At 43.0% G+C, this 15135-nt stretch overlaps 1 protein-coding gene and 1 pseudogene across 2 annotated transcripts; both read right to left on the bottom strand.

The window, feature by feature from the left end:
* Positions 1-614, bottom strand: part of LOC129837162 (rho guanine nucleotide exchange factor 2-like) — a 57529-nt pseudogene extending 56915 nt beyond the window's left edge.
* Positions 615-949: 335 nt separating this feature from the next.
* On the bottom strand, positions 950-14714 carry LOC129837163 (death-associated protein kinase 2-like). 2 transcript variants are annotated; one of them, XM_055903079.1, is made up of 12 exons: positions 14496-14714; positions 6074-6204; positions 5579-5800; positions 4681-4819; positions 4379-4508; positions 3605-3653; positions 3455-3481; positions 3046-3198; positions 2888-2933; positions 2603-2692; positions 2272-2358; positions 950-1927 (listed from the first exon to the last, which is right to left on the bottom strand). In XM_055903079.1, the coding sequence occupies exons 2-12, from the start codon at positions 6133-6135 to the stop codon at positions 1847-1849; spliced, it is 1086 nt and encodes a 361-aa protein (XP_055759054.1). In that variant the 5' UTR covers positions 6136-6204; positions 14496-14714; the 3' UTR covers positions 950-1846. The 2 variants fall into 2 exon arrangements, with proteins under 2 accessions (XP_055759054.1, XP_055759052.1); XM_055903077.1 differs by lacking the exon at positions 3046-3198 and having other exon boundaries at positions 14496-14580.
* Between the last annotated feature and the right edge of the window lie 421 nt (positions 14715-15135).

Below are 15135 nucleotides of genomic sequence, written 5' to 3'. Positions count from 1 at the left end.
AAAAATCACATTTTACTTTGTCCAATGAATAAAAAGAAACAGACCATCCGAATTGCCCTAACGTCTTCAGGTAACGTGTCATGTGTCACTTGATCTCGAGGAGGAAACGAGTTTGACGTTGTTTGTCTCCCTCTGTGTATGAGTCGCCACTCCCACGATAATGCTTGACTAGTCGTAAGTGTGTATCCTGTTACTCAGTTTCGCATCTCCTCTCACCTGTATGTGTGGGTGTTCGTGCGTGCGAATTACAAAATATACTGTATACTTATTACATTATTCAGTTTTAATGGTAGCCTAATACCAAACTCACCTCTGCATACTCGAGTGCGTCTGTTTGTGAGTCCTCTATGGCAACGGGCATGCGCTCTGTAGGATGCACATTGGAAGGAGAGAGGGCATGGGCAGATTCAGGAATTTACAGTGTGTGAAAGCTCTTTATTTCCTTGGCCCCCTCTCTCCAAGAATGCTGCTGACTCCTTGGATCCTGCTCATCTTGGAAGTGCCAACTATTCAACCTCCAGTTTCAAAACCGCCATACCCTTGTATAAACCCAGAGGAAAATGGCAACAATTCCCCACCCTTTGATAAGAATGAGGATGACAGCCTGGAACCAATTTAGAACACTTAGAATAACAACTGAAAGACTGAAGTTTGTAGGCTTCACTTCTTCTAAACTGTTTGTCTGTTACAATGAACTTTTACAATGATTGTGATGTTCACTTTAGGTTCACTGAGATCAAGCTAGATACAGGTTGCAGTTTACTGACTATCTTGACCTCATGGTTCAACTATGGTGACATCATGTGTCACAGAAACAGATGACTCAACCCAGTGCAAATAGTCTGCTGTCTTTTTAAAATTGTGGGCTTTCAAAGTAACAAATGTATATACTGTAATAGCTTTAACATCATAGACAAAAAAAATGTATTCACCATCACACAAAACTTGGTTGTCAGTATTAAACTCTCATTATTATATATATAAAAAACAAGCCTACACAAGGTTATAAAATAGCTTTCCATTTAAAAAACACAACTATAAATTTGACCCTTGACATAAGCCAAAGATAGTTGAAATGTTCAATAAAGTATATCTAAGATAAAGTTTGGTAAGGCTTTTAAGGGCTCTACACACTAAGACTACATTACGCATGTCAGTGTCAAACAATATCAAACATGGCTATAACTGTGTATAGTACAGTTGCTCTGTATAAACTTATGATATCAAAATTATGACACAATCAAATAATGTATGTTACCAAGTACTTTTTCTAGTTAATTGTATAAAATGCATATGTCTAAGAAAATTAAATAAAATCAGTTTGGAAAAGTCTTGACCTTTGATAGGCATACAGCAGTCAACAATATCAGAACATGTGTCAGAGGCTAAATAATAACCACATGATATTGTAAGGCAGAATAATTGCAATTGAGGTTAGCTATAAGTGGGACAAACTCTATCCCGTAAACGATCAAACCTAAACAAAGGTTTTGGCATTTTCAGAAAATAAATGTGTCAAACTTAAAAGGCACAGACAAATACATTTCAGAAAATGGCTACACCTAGGTCAAATGGGGGTGAAGAGCAACAGAAGAGGTTTGTAAACTACACTGGTTTTATCAGGAACAATGTCTGAGACATTAAGATTCAACTCTGTGGACTAACACTGGCTTTAGGCACCTGCACATCACGTGTTCGTTACGCGTATTGTCACTGCCATAGTCAGTCATTCTGTAACTCAGAGTATTGTTGACCGGTTCATCACTCAAAAGGCTTCTCTCCATTTCCCCATGGTGGGATGGATAGAAGTGGTCTGGGGCTGTGTTAGTGACCCCAGTGGTCGTATTTAGGAACTGCTGCTGAGTCTGCGGCGAATGAGAGAAGCAGGCTTGGTCTCCGTGTCCTCCTGGTCGCTCTCACACTGCCTCTGACAAGTGGACAAATGCAGAGATAGTCAGACATAAGCATATCAACAGCCTAGTCAATATGTTGATATTGAGAGGATAATAAAGGCTTTATAACAGTTCAAATAAAGGTATAGTAATATTATTATGAAATATGGGTGCAAAATTTCTGTCTGCTAGGGGTGTAGTTTTCCTGTTTTTGTTCCTTCCATGGCATATAATTGATTAGTATATTACGATTGACTAAAATTGCCATTATTTATTGCCCAGACAGTACACACAGCTAGTTCTACAGGTCTTAGTCAGACTTTAATAAAAGGGCAGAAGCCAGCACGTCTCCTGCACCCAGTCCTTTCTGCTCTCTTACCAGTTCCGGGTCCTCCTGCGACCTGCTTTTACACTGCAACTGCAGGCGAAATAATCTGTTACACGCCCACACCATGTTAAACGACATCTACAGAGGGGAGGGGGGGGGGGGGGTGTTTAAGAAGGGTATGAAAAGAGAAGGTAAGGTGTCCATAGGAAAGCAGGACTTTTGAAAGAAAAATAAGGAAAATATGATGCAATACAATGTCTGGACCAGCAGGTGTCCCCCTCTCACCAATATTGTAGGACTACTGCACATCAACTCAGATATAGGGTAGGAGAAAAGAAGAGGAAGCTACTTTGGAGTATTGAAATGCACCACTGGCCCTTACCTTCCATTTCCTCTTGGCGTTGAACTTCTTGAAGCTTTTCATGTTGATGGATGATCGACTTCTGTTAGCCGCCTGTTTACGCGTGAGGGGCTGATAAACAAGGAATTAACGTGATATTTTAATAGATGCTTTAGCCTTTATCCAAAGTGACATGCAGTTCACAGCTTTTCAGTGTGAATCATACTCACAACTTAAGCTTTCCTACTCAAACCTTCAGCACAATAATGTGCTTATGTTGGGTTTATGTATTAAAGTTACCCCAATCAAATCACAATTCTATCTCACCTTGATCCAAGGGTGTACTAGACATTCATTCGCTGTCATTCTCTCTCTGTAGGAGGGACACACATCATTAAGTAATAGACTGTTGCATAGTATACAGACGTTATAGACAATAACCATATCAATTACACTAATGAATGAATGCGTGATCATTTGTTTACATTGGGTCTTTGACCAGCAGTTTCTCAATAAAGTCTTTGGCCATGGCGCTGGTCTGGTTGAAATAGATCTCTTCAAACTCATAGATCATCCCCACGATGTTCTTTAGTGTCTCTTCATCATTATCTCCTTGAAAGGGGGACAAACCACTCAACCTGTAGAATAGGGGGGTATTAAAGAATATGTGTATCTACCAGAGGAGGCTGGTGGGCGGAGCTATAGGAGGACAGGCTCATTGTAATGGCTGCAATGTAATAAATGGAATCAAACGTGGTTTCATGTTTGATACTGTTCCATAAATTGAATTCCAGACATTACAATTAGCCCATCCTCCTATAGCTACTCCCACCAACCTCCACTGGTAGCTACGATATGTAAAGTTCAAATTGTCCACTTGTTCTGTATACTCACAATATGTAGGTTATCACACCAATACTCCTGGAGAGGAAAGAGAAGCGAGATATGAGTGACTTTGTGCACAAAACTATTTACCCTGGCAGTCAAGGCAGCTGGGACATTTTGTTTTGTTTTTCTAATGAATAACATTGTAGTAATGGTTACCACATGTCGGCTGCCTCGCTCAGGGGTTCGTAGTTAATCACCTCAGGGGCTGGAAGGAGAACGGAAAGGGAGAGAGAGATAATGAGATACACATAACACAATCCAGCCTTATCCAGAAGAACAGAGTATGTATGTGTAAGAGATGAAGAACAAATAGTTTAAAAAAAATAGACCTATTTTGTAAGGACCTGAGAATACAATAGAGGAGTGTAACTTCCTTTTGTCACAACAGTCACTGTGTCATTGTGTTAGGGAAACACTGGGTGATGCTAACACTGCTGTTGCACAACATTATGGCATTCTCTAACATACTTTAAATGCTCTAAAATCTTACAGTAAAACACATGAAAATGGGCAACTAGTTGGGGAATGAGTGGGTTATGGTAGAATCCATGGCCCTACAATAATGCCCATGCAACCCTCCTGCCCTTAAAGTAATCATTCCGTTACACTCTTTGTGTTGGCGACTCAGGTTGCATCACGTACTTCAGGCCTGTTGAAACTTCTCACCTAGTCACACATCTCTCACTACCCCCAGCGCCCCACCACGTGCTCTGATGTCACATCCTGTCCACAACCACACTACTACCCCTTGGAAACTGTCTCCATGGAAACCTCAGCACCTTTCTAGAGGCTCAGGCTAAATAAAAACAGACAGGAAGACACACACCATTATCACACTCTAACAAAATGCTCACACATGACACACATACTGACTGACACAATTTCCACCAAACAAACACAGACAGTAAACATGTGGAATGTTCCACTTACCGATGTACTGTGGGGTCCCAGAGAGGCTCCTGTACTCCTCCCCCTGTTTGAGGCGATGGGCCAGTCCAAAGTCAATGATCTTGATGTGGGGGTGTGGCATCATCTTGTCTGCCAGCATGATGTTCTCTGGCTAAATGGAAAACAGAGAGCGTTACACACACAATGCCAAATCCTGATGGAATGAAAAACAGCCCAAATGGATTTAGACAAGGGTCAGGAAAAGGGGGGCCTGCCCCACCTAATTCATGGTATGGGGAAACACTGCTTTCTATCAGCTCTATTTCTATCCTTGTGTGTCTCACCTTGAGGTCAAAGTGGGCAATGTTCTTAGTGTGCATAAAGCCAACTCCCTTGAGGATCTGCTTCAGGAACTCTATGGCTTCCTCCTCAGACAAGCTCTCCTTCTCTGCTATGAAATCAAACAGCTCCCCACCACTGATACTAGAGCAGAGATGGGAGGGGAGTGGGGGGGTGGAGGAGAGAGAAAAAGAGAGAGAAAAAATAAATAGATGTAAGTTTGTCAGTAGAATATCTTTTTCACATACAGATGTAGGACCTTAATTTGACCATCCTGTTGCAGGAGAACATTTAAAACCATTAATATATTTGAGACTTTAAAAGGCTTATGAAGTTTAATTTCCACTTTGAAATTTCAGACTTGATTTTCCATTATGAATAATGTTACAACCCCTACACAAATGTCCATTAATTATAATCCACATAATTAAAATGTATTGTTGCTGCAGGATTATTTCCCTGCTGTATCAAACTGGCTCAAATTAAGATCTTACATCTATCGACTTATAATAACTAGACCAAATTATGAAAATGTTACTCAAAAGCGAATCAGCCTAAAAGTTTGCTTCAAGATCTTTTATTGATGCACACTCTTGTCTCTTGGAGTACAGCACCAGGTTGATTGCAGTTGTGTGTGTCTATGGGTTGTTCAGTTATATTAATAGTTTTGAGTTGTCCGTCTGGCCTGGACTACTAGATTAGTGGTAGCATTGATAGGAGGATTAGATGGGCTGACAGGACCAAGTGCTTCTCATTGTGTTCCCATTAAACAGGGTGGGAGTGAGTGGTGCTCCACGCAACTATTTCCATCCCACCTGCTGTGGGCTGAGGGGGGACGACAGACAGAGAGACAGAGACCAGCAGAGGTCTCCCCCTCCCTCCATCTGTCCCCACTTGACTCACAGCTCCACGATGAGCACCACCTCGGCGCGACTCTCAAACACGTCCCTGAGGGCCATGACGTTGGCGTGCTGCAGGCTCTGCAGTATCTCCACCTCCCTCTCCACACTCTTCCTCTCCAGGCCCAGGCGACTACTGGCGCTCCGACGCAGCTTCAGGAACTTCCCCGCCCAGCGGACCCCGGATGCCCGCTCCAGCACCGCACGCACTTGCCCAAAGTGACCACTAGAGGGGGTAGAGAGGGATGTTATCATAGGGAACTTTTGCATTGTGCTCTATATTACGCTGAACTACTCCTGTGATGCCAATAGGCCTAAAGCCTGTTTAAATTTGAGAGAGGGTAACTGAGGGGCATTGCACCTTTCTAGTACTATTTACTTAGCAGTGTATTCCTAGGTTTATAAGTAAATTACGTAAAGTTAAATTCAAATCAATTCAAATGAACGTAAATTCAAGTCTAGTGCGGTTTCATTCTCTACTCCAAACCTTCTCACTCACCTGCCAAGAACCTCTCCAATCTCATAGTAGTCCTCCACATTCTGCAGTTTAATCTGAGCCATGGTCTTGCTCTTTTTCCCTCTTTCCCCCCTCACACTCTTTTTCTGATTGTTTTCCAGAGCTACTGCATTCTGTAGAAAGAAGAAAGAGGGATGACAGAACAGATGTGAAAGGTAAACTAAGATGTATTTCAAAGATAGAAGCAAGTAAAGGCACCAGACAGCATCAGGAACCATGGAAGAATGCCGGGGACAATAAACAGAACTCTGTGTGTAGATAGAATTATGACAAGCGTATAGCAGCAAGACCAAAGTAGATAAACTATAAACTAATGGAAACAGACATGGACATAAATTGAAAAAGGCACACACACCGACCCACACACAGTGGTCGCTGGCAGATTCAGAGGAGTTGGGTTAAATGCGGAAGACACATTTCAGTTGAACAACTGACTAGGTATCCCTCTTTCCCTTTCCAGATGTTTTAGGTTGGCTTGGGGGGAGGGGGGGGGGGTTTGGAGGGATTTTTTCAAATGTATTTATCATCCCTACTTCGCGTAGCTACGAACACAAGAAAACAGCCAAACCCCATGATTTGTATAACATTATTTTTTTCAATCGCTTTGGTGAGATGATCACAAGTATGTCACAACGGTTAGTACAAAACAGATCCTCAAAAAGGCAGTTGTTTCAAAACTCTAAGCACATTTCCAATTGACTCGATGCAATACTTAATGCTGAAGATCTGCGCTGTAGCACGATTGAAATCTAGACCCCAATTCAATTTGTATTGTGAAAGTTCAGCGCTATAACGCGGTTGAAATTTAAAGGTCATTTCTGATTGAGGCGACATATGCAGCGTTTACTGTGAATGCAGTCTCCCGAACGCGGGAACAGTCCCTTTAGATTTACGCTATAGCAATTGGATCACACATGGGATAGAAATTAAATACATTTTCAGTCTATTTTTATGGGTAGTGCCAGTGTATTGCCTAATTGTGAAACAGTGTAATATACATTACATTCAAAGGGCAATTTTGCATCTTGCATTTGTTGCTATTAGATGAACTGTTAGTTAAAATAACTAAATTGAGAAGATATCATGATGCATTTGTGATTAAATCAATGTTCTCATGGTATTTCACAGTAAACTAGTGGTTAGAACATTGGGCCAATAACTGAAAGGTTGCTGGATCGAATCCCGGAGTTGACAAGGTAAAAATCTGTCGTTCTGCCCCTGAGCAAGGCAGTTAACCTACTGTTCCCCAGGCACCGAAGACATGGATGTCGATTATGGCAGCCACTTCTGATTCAGTGGGGAAGACACATTTCAATTGAATGCATTCAGTTGTACAACTGACTGGTATCCCCCTTTCCCTAAATATATATTTTGGATCAATGCTTGTGGGGTGAAAGTCTCCAAACAAACTATATTCAAAACCTTTTATTTTGTATTCAAGATTTGCTGTTTTACAAGTCTTACCAGTTTGGAGTTTTGTACACTAAGAAATTTGAAAATGCACCACATACTTATGAAAAGATCACCAAAGCGATTGAAAAAAACTCAAACAACTACACTGCTTCCTTGCATTTCATGTGTGTGTTTGATGGTTAGTCCTGCACTAACACTGATAACTTGAACAAAGGCAGCCACTGACAGCGCCCTTATCCGGATGTTTTATATAGAACAGACATTTTCTGCTGCGTGTCTGTATATATATATATATGTGTGTGTGTATGAGAGAGAGACGACATCACCTTGCCTGAGGTATGGAAGTTGTTTATGAATGTTAAATGGGTAATATAGATGTTATTACATCACGTTAATGAATGCTTAACAAATGTTCCATTATGGCTTGTTGATTTAGCAACGAAAACTAAATAATTATTCTTTACACACAACCATCAACACACATCCTTCCATGCTGATGCTGGAGCACAAAGGCATGCTCTGTATCTGTAAATATTTACATATCCCCGGAAATATCCTTCATTTATCAGTGAACACCCCAATGTGCTGTCAGCACGCACACACTAACTAACCACGGGCCAATGTGTTCTGCTTAACCACAACACAGATGAGAATCATTCTGTGAAAAGAGAAAGAGAGGTGTGGCCATATGCCCATATGTGGCTCGTCTGCAGGGCCTGGGGGTTTCTACTGTGTATGAGTGAGGTACGGCATGATAACGTTTCCAATCAATAGTCGGATAATACATCTATATACTCCTCACACTCCGTCATGGGTTCTATCACTAAATACCAAATCAAATTGTATTTGTCACATGTGCTGAATACAACTGGTGTAGACTTGTAGACTACCATGAAATGCTTGCTTACGAGCCCTTCCCAACAATGCAGAGTTTAAAGATATTAATAATAACTAAATAGTAACACAAGAGGAAGAAAATAAAATACACAAGAATGGAGCTATATACAGGGAGTACCAGTACCAGATCAATGTACAGTCGTGGCCAAAAGTTTTGAGAATGACCCAAATATACATTTTCACCAAATCTGCTGCCTCAGTGTCTTTAGATATTTTTGTCAGATGTTACTATGGAATACTGAAGTATAATTACAAGCATTTCATAAGTGTCTAGGGCTTTTATTGACAATTACATGAAGTTGATGCAGAGTCAATATTTGCAGAGTTGACCCTTCTTTTTCAAGACCTCTGCAATCCGCCCTGGCATGCTGTCAATGAACTTCTGGGCCATATTCTGACTGATGGCAGCCCATTCTTGCATAATCAATGCTTGGAGTTTGTCAGAACTTGTGGGTTTTTGTTTGTTTGTTTGTTTGTTTGTTTGCCTCTTGAGGATTGACCGCAAGTTTTCAATGGGATTAAGGTCTGGGGAGTTTCCTGGCCATGGATCCAAAATATCGATGTTTTGTTCCCCGAGCCACTTAGTTATCACTTTTGCCTTATGGTAAGGTACTCCATTATGCTGGAAAAGGCATTGTTCATCACCAAACTGTTCCTGGATGGTTGGGCTGTGTTCTTAGGCAAAATTGTGAGTGAGCCCACTCCCTTGGCTGAGAAGCAACCCCACACATGAATGGTCTCAGGATGCTTTACTGTTGGCATGACACAGGACTGATGGTAGTGCTCACCTTGTCTTTTCCGGGCAAGCTTTTTTCCGGATGCCCCAAACAATCGGAAAGGGGATTCATCAGAGAAAATGACTTTACCCCAGTCCTCAGCAGTCCAATCGCTGTACCTTTTTCAGAATATCAGTCTGTCCCTGATGTTTTTCCTGGAGAGAAGTGGCTTCTTTGCTGTCCTTCTTGACACCAGGCCATCCTACAAAAGTCTTCGCCTCACTGTGCGTGCAGATGCACTCACACCTGCCTGCTGCCATTCCTGAGCAAGTTCTGTACTGGTGGTGCCCCGATCCCGCAGCTGAATCAACTTTAGGAGACGGTCCTGGCGCTTGCTGGACTTTCTTGGGCGCCCTGAAGCCTTCTTCACAACAATTGAACCGCTCTCCTTGAAGTTCTTGATGATCCGATAAATGGTGGATTTAGGTGCAATCTTACTGGCAGGAATATCCTTGCCTGTGAAGCCCTTTCTGTGCAAAGCAATGATGACGGCTTGTGTTTCCGGGCAGGTAACCATGGTTGACAGAGGAAGAACAATGATTCCAAGCACCACCCTCCTTTTGAAGCTTCCAGTCTGTTATTCAAACTCAAATCAGCATGACAGAGTGATCCCCAGCCTCCTCGTCAACACTCACACCTGTGTTAATGACAGAATCACTGACATGTCAGCTGGTCCTTTTATGGCAGGGCTGAAATGCAGTGGAAATGTTTTGGGGGGATTCAGTTCATTTGCATGGCAAAGAGGGACTTTGCAATTAATTGCAATCACTCTTCACAACATTCTGGAGTATATGCAAAATGTCATCATACAAACTGAGGCAGCAGACTTTGTGAAAATTAATATTTGTGTCACTCAACTTTTGGCCACGACTGTACGGTAGCAGAGTTAACAGTCTATGGCAATTCGGGCCTTCCTCTGACACTGCCTGATATAAAGGTCCTGGATGGCAGGGAGCTCAGCCCCAGTGATGTACTGGGCTGTTCACACCACCATCTGTAGCGCTTTGCTGTTATTTACCATACCAAGCGGTGATGCAGCCAGTCAAGATGTTCTCGATGGTGCAGCTGTAGAACTTTGAGGATCCGAGGGCCCATGCCAAATCTTTTCAGCCTCCGGAGGGGGAAGAGGTGCTGCCGTGCCGGCTTCACGACTGTGCGGGTGTGGACCATGTGAAGTCATTAATGATGTGGACGCCAAGGAACTTGAAGCTCTTGACCCGCTCCACAACAGCCCCGTCGATGTGGATGGGGGCGTGCTCTCCCCTTTTTCTCCTATAGTCCATGATCAGCTCCTTGGTCTTACTGAAGTTGAGGTTGATGTCCTGGCACCACACTGGTAAGTCTCTAACCTCCTCCCTGCAGGCTGACTCACTGTCACCGGTAATCAGGCCTACCACCGTTGTGTCGTCAGCAAACTTGATGGTGTTTTTTTTTTTTTTTGTAATTTTCTCCCCAATTTTCGTGGTATCCAATCGCTAGTAATTACTATCTTGTCTCATCACTACAACTCCCTACGGGCTCGGGAGAGACGAAGGTCGAAAGTCATGCGTCCTCCGAAGCACAACCCAACCAAGCCGCACTGCTTCTTTAACACAGCGCGCCTCCAACCCGGAAGCCAGCCGCACCAATGTGTCGGAGGAAACACCGTGCACCTGGCCCCCTTGGTTAGCGCGCACTGCGCCCAGCCCGCCACAGGAGTCGCTGGAGCGCGATGAGACAAGGAAATCCCTACCGGCCAAACCCTCCCTAACCCGGACGACGCTAGCCCAATTGTGCGTCGCCCCACGGACCTCCCGGTCGCGGCCGGCTGCGACAGAGCCTGGGGGCGAACCCAGAGACTCTGGTGGCGCAGTTAGCACTGCGATGCAGTGCCCTAGACCACTGCGCCACCCGGGAGGCCCCAACTTGATGGTGTTTGAGTCGTGCGTGGCCACGCAGTCGTGGGTGAACAGGGAGTACAGGAGGGGATTAAGCACAAACCCATCGGTGGGCCTGTGTTGAGGGACGGTAGTGGAGGTGGAGGTGTTGTTGCTTACCCTCACCACCTGGGGCCGACCTGTCAGGAAGTCCAGGGTCCAGTTGCAGAGGGATGGGTTCAATCCCAGGGTCCCTAACTTGGTGATGAGCTTAGTGGGGACTATGGTGTTAAATGTGTTTAAATGTGTTGAACGCTGAGCTGTAGTCTAGGAACAGCATTCTCACATAGCTATTTCCCCTCTTGTCCAGGTGGGAGAAGGCAGTGTGAAGTGCAATTGAGATTGTGTCATCTGTGGATCTATTGGGGCAGTATGCAAATTGGAGTGGGTCTAGGGAGTCTGGGATGATGTTGTTGATGTGTGTCATGAACAGCCTTTCAAAGCACTTCATAATTACAGATGTGAGTGCTACAGGGCGATAGTCACTTAGACAATGTTGGTCAGCTTGAAACATGTTGGGATTACAGACTGGGACAAGGAGATATTGAAAATGTCTGAAGACACCTACCAGATGGCCTGTACATGCTTTGAGAACGAACCCTGGTATTCTGTCTGGCAGGCGGCCTTGTGATTGTTAACCCGTTTAAACGTTTTGCTCACGTCGGCCATGGAGAGCGAGATCACACAATAATCTTTTTATGCTCCCTTCGTGAAAGCCCCTGTTTTTAGGATTATTGTGTGATCTCGCTCTCCATGGCCGATGTGAGAAAAACGTTTAAACGGCTGGATTTCCCTTTGTAATCCATTATCGTTTGCAAGCCCTGCCACATACAATGAGAGTTGGAGCCCATGTAATAGGATTCCTACTATATTGTTCTTTAGCATGTTTGATGTCTCGTCTGAGGTCATATCGGGCTTTCTTGTATGCGTCCATGTCCAATTCCTTGTAAGCGGTAACTCTGGTCTTCAGCCCCGTGTGGATATTGTCTGTAACTACGCACCCCCAAACACCTTTCTGTGGCTATGGGCTCACAATTATTTGTCTGTCTGTCTGTCTGTCTGTCTGTCTGTCTGTGTTTGCTCACACCGGTGCCGTTGGCTGAATGTCTGTCTGACAATATGCATTGATGCAAATTGGAAAAAATATGGTAAAAAAACAGGATGTGTGTGTCTGTGTGGTGTGCATGTGTGTGTGAAATGACAGTGTGTCTGTGCATGCATGTGTGAAATGACAGTGTGTCTGTGTATGTGTGCTAGTTTGAAAAGAGAAGAGTCTGATGACAGGGTGTTTGTGTCTATGCCTTTGTTGGGAGACAATGGCAAGACATGTGACGTGTATACAGAACCTGTCAAAGGTTTAGACACCTACTCATTCAAGGGTTTTAATTTTTTACTATTTTCTAAATTGTAGAATAATAGTGAAGACATCACAACTATGAAATAACACATATGGAATCATGTAATAATGTATATGTATTTTTTATTTAACCTTTAACTAGGCAAGTCAGTTAAGAACAAATTCTTATTTATAATGACAGCCAACACCGGCCAAACCCGGACGACGCTGGGCCAATTGTGCGCCGCCCTATGGGACTCCCGATCACGGCCAGTTGTGATACAGCTTGGATTCGAACCAGGGTGTTTATAGGGACGCCTCAAGAACTGAGATGTAATGCCTTAGACCGCTGCGCACTCTGGAGCCCCAAAAAAAGTGTTAAACATATCAAAATATATTTGAAATTCTTCAAAGTATCCACCCATTGCCTTGACAGCTTTGCACACTCTTGGCATTCTCTCAACCAGCTTCATGAGGTAGTCACCTGGAATGCATTTCAATTAACAGGTGTGCCTTGTTAAAAGTTAATTTGTGGAATTCCTTATTATTCTTTTTTTTTTACCTTTATTTAACTGGGCAAGTCAGTTAAGAACAAATTCTTATTTTCAATGACGGCCTAGGAACAGTGGGTTAACTGCCTTCTTCAGGGGCAGAATGACAGATTTTTACCTTGTCAGCTTGGGGATTCGATCTTGCAACCGTTCGGTTACTAGCCAACAAGTGCTCAGCATATGTGGGAACTCCTTCAAGACTGTTTGAAAAGCCTTCCAGGTGAAGCTGGTTGAGAGAATGCCTCAAGTGTGCAAAGCTGTCATCAAGGCAACAGGTGGCTACTTTGTATTATCTCAAATTTAAAATATATTTTGATTTGTTTAACACTTTTTTTGGTTACTACATGATTCCATGTGTTACTTCACAGTTGAGTTAGTCACCTGGAATGCATTTCAATTACCAGGTGTGCCTTAAAGTTAATTTGTGTGTGAACTTGTGACTGTGTACATGTGACTATGTACGTGTATGTGCATGTGTATTTGACTGCATGTCATATGCATGACCTATTCTGGTCCACTACTAGACTACTGTAACACTAGTAAAACGTCTACTCCAGTACATCCATTGTCAAGGACTGACTGTCCAAATGGAAAAACATATACAGATGCTGTATCTTAATTTGAGCCGGTTTCACACAACAGGAATATAATCCTGGAGCAACAGGAAATGGGAATTGTTATAATCAATAGACATTTTTTGTAGGGGTTGATACCACAGGAGGCTGCTGTGGGGAGGACGGCTCATAATAATGGCTGGAACGAAGCAAATGGAATGGCATCAAACACATGGAATCCATGCGTTTGATACCATTCCATTAATTCCGCACAAGCCATTACCACGAGCCCATCCTCCCCAATTAAGGTGCCACCAACCTCCTGTGGTTGATACATTTTTTATTAAAGCAAACCAAGTCTGACATGTGGAAATTACACATTTTAGAAGCCTTTTAAAACATTGAATACACTACAAGTTTGCATTTCCTGTTGTCCAGGAACATTACTGCAACAGGATGATCAAATTAAGATATGGCATCTGTATAGCCCCAGAGATTAGGACACATATAGGGTATCACCACAGCTATGTCCCATAAGAAAGACAGACAGACAGAGAGAGAGAGAGAGAGACAGACAGGCAGAGTGCATGAATGAGAAGTGGGTTATTTATATCAAACAATTGTGAAAATTGACATGAAGGGGATGGGAATGTTTTGGCCACTTGTGTGTGAAGGATAGAATCTAACGTGGCATCATCTATTCAAGCCTGAAACAAGTGACAATGGAAAAGTTGATGCGTAATTTGTGACATTGTAAAAGCGGCGTCCATGGGTTTTGTTTGACATTACACATCCCTTTTTTTTATGGCCAACATCGCTTGATTTCCATCAAATGGAACCAACAGACAGACAAGAGGGAAATGGCTCCTCATAAATAAACCTACTCAAATAAACGGATTTTGGGTCATCTTTCGTTTGAGAAAAAGGTCTGTAGACGGTGGTTATAGTTAAAACTACTCACCCAAATAAATTCACGATAATCTCGGGCGCAGCTTTGATGTGAGGTTGGGCGTGTCACAACTTTTAATTTCTTCACCTGTGTAGTAGGCTTTACGAACGCCCGAATGTAAAGTAAATGTGTCTCCCTTGAAATGAAATAATTTGGTTGTGCCGTATTCCAACAGCAACCAGTTTCCGTGCCGGAGAGAGAGTAGTAGCCAGACTGGTTCGACGGCTCCCTTTATTTCAATGCGCTTTGGTAACCCAAGCCTACAGGGGAGCTAGAGATACGCGACATACACCAAGGAAAGCCCTCGCATACTTTAAATTGTTTTTAAACTCCAATATTCATGTAGACTATGAAAGGTGCCTGTGGTGTCCCTGAATCAATCCACTGATTAGTCTACTACAATCCAATTTCTTGGATATGTTGCGTGCCATTTGCAAATAGGCCTACTGCACAGTACACTGGAGTTGTAGCCTACTGTGTGATGTGGTAAAAAAGTACCCTAAAGGCAGGGTTGGGTAGGTAACCCTAAATGTAATCCGTTAGTTACTAGTTAGCTGTACAACGTTGTAATCAACATAATTTTGCATTACCCAAACGCAGTAACTTAATCCGATTAGGCTACTTTCAGTTACTTTTGGATTATATTTTCCCA

Source organism: Salvelinus fontinalis, chromosome 38, assembly GCF_029448725.1.
Source record: "Salvelinus fontinalis isolate EN_2023a chromosome 38, ASM2944872v1, whole genome shotgun sequence".
In the NCBI taxonomy this organism is placed as follows: domain Eukaryota; kingdom Metazoa; phylum Chordata; class Actinopteri; order Salmoniformes; family Salmonidae; genus Salvelinus; species Salvelinus fontinalis.
This window is presented reverse-complemented; position numbering and strand designations above follow the sequence as displayed.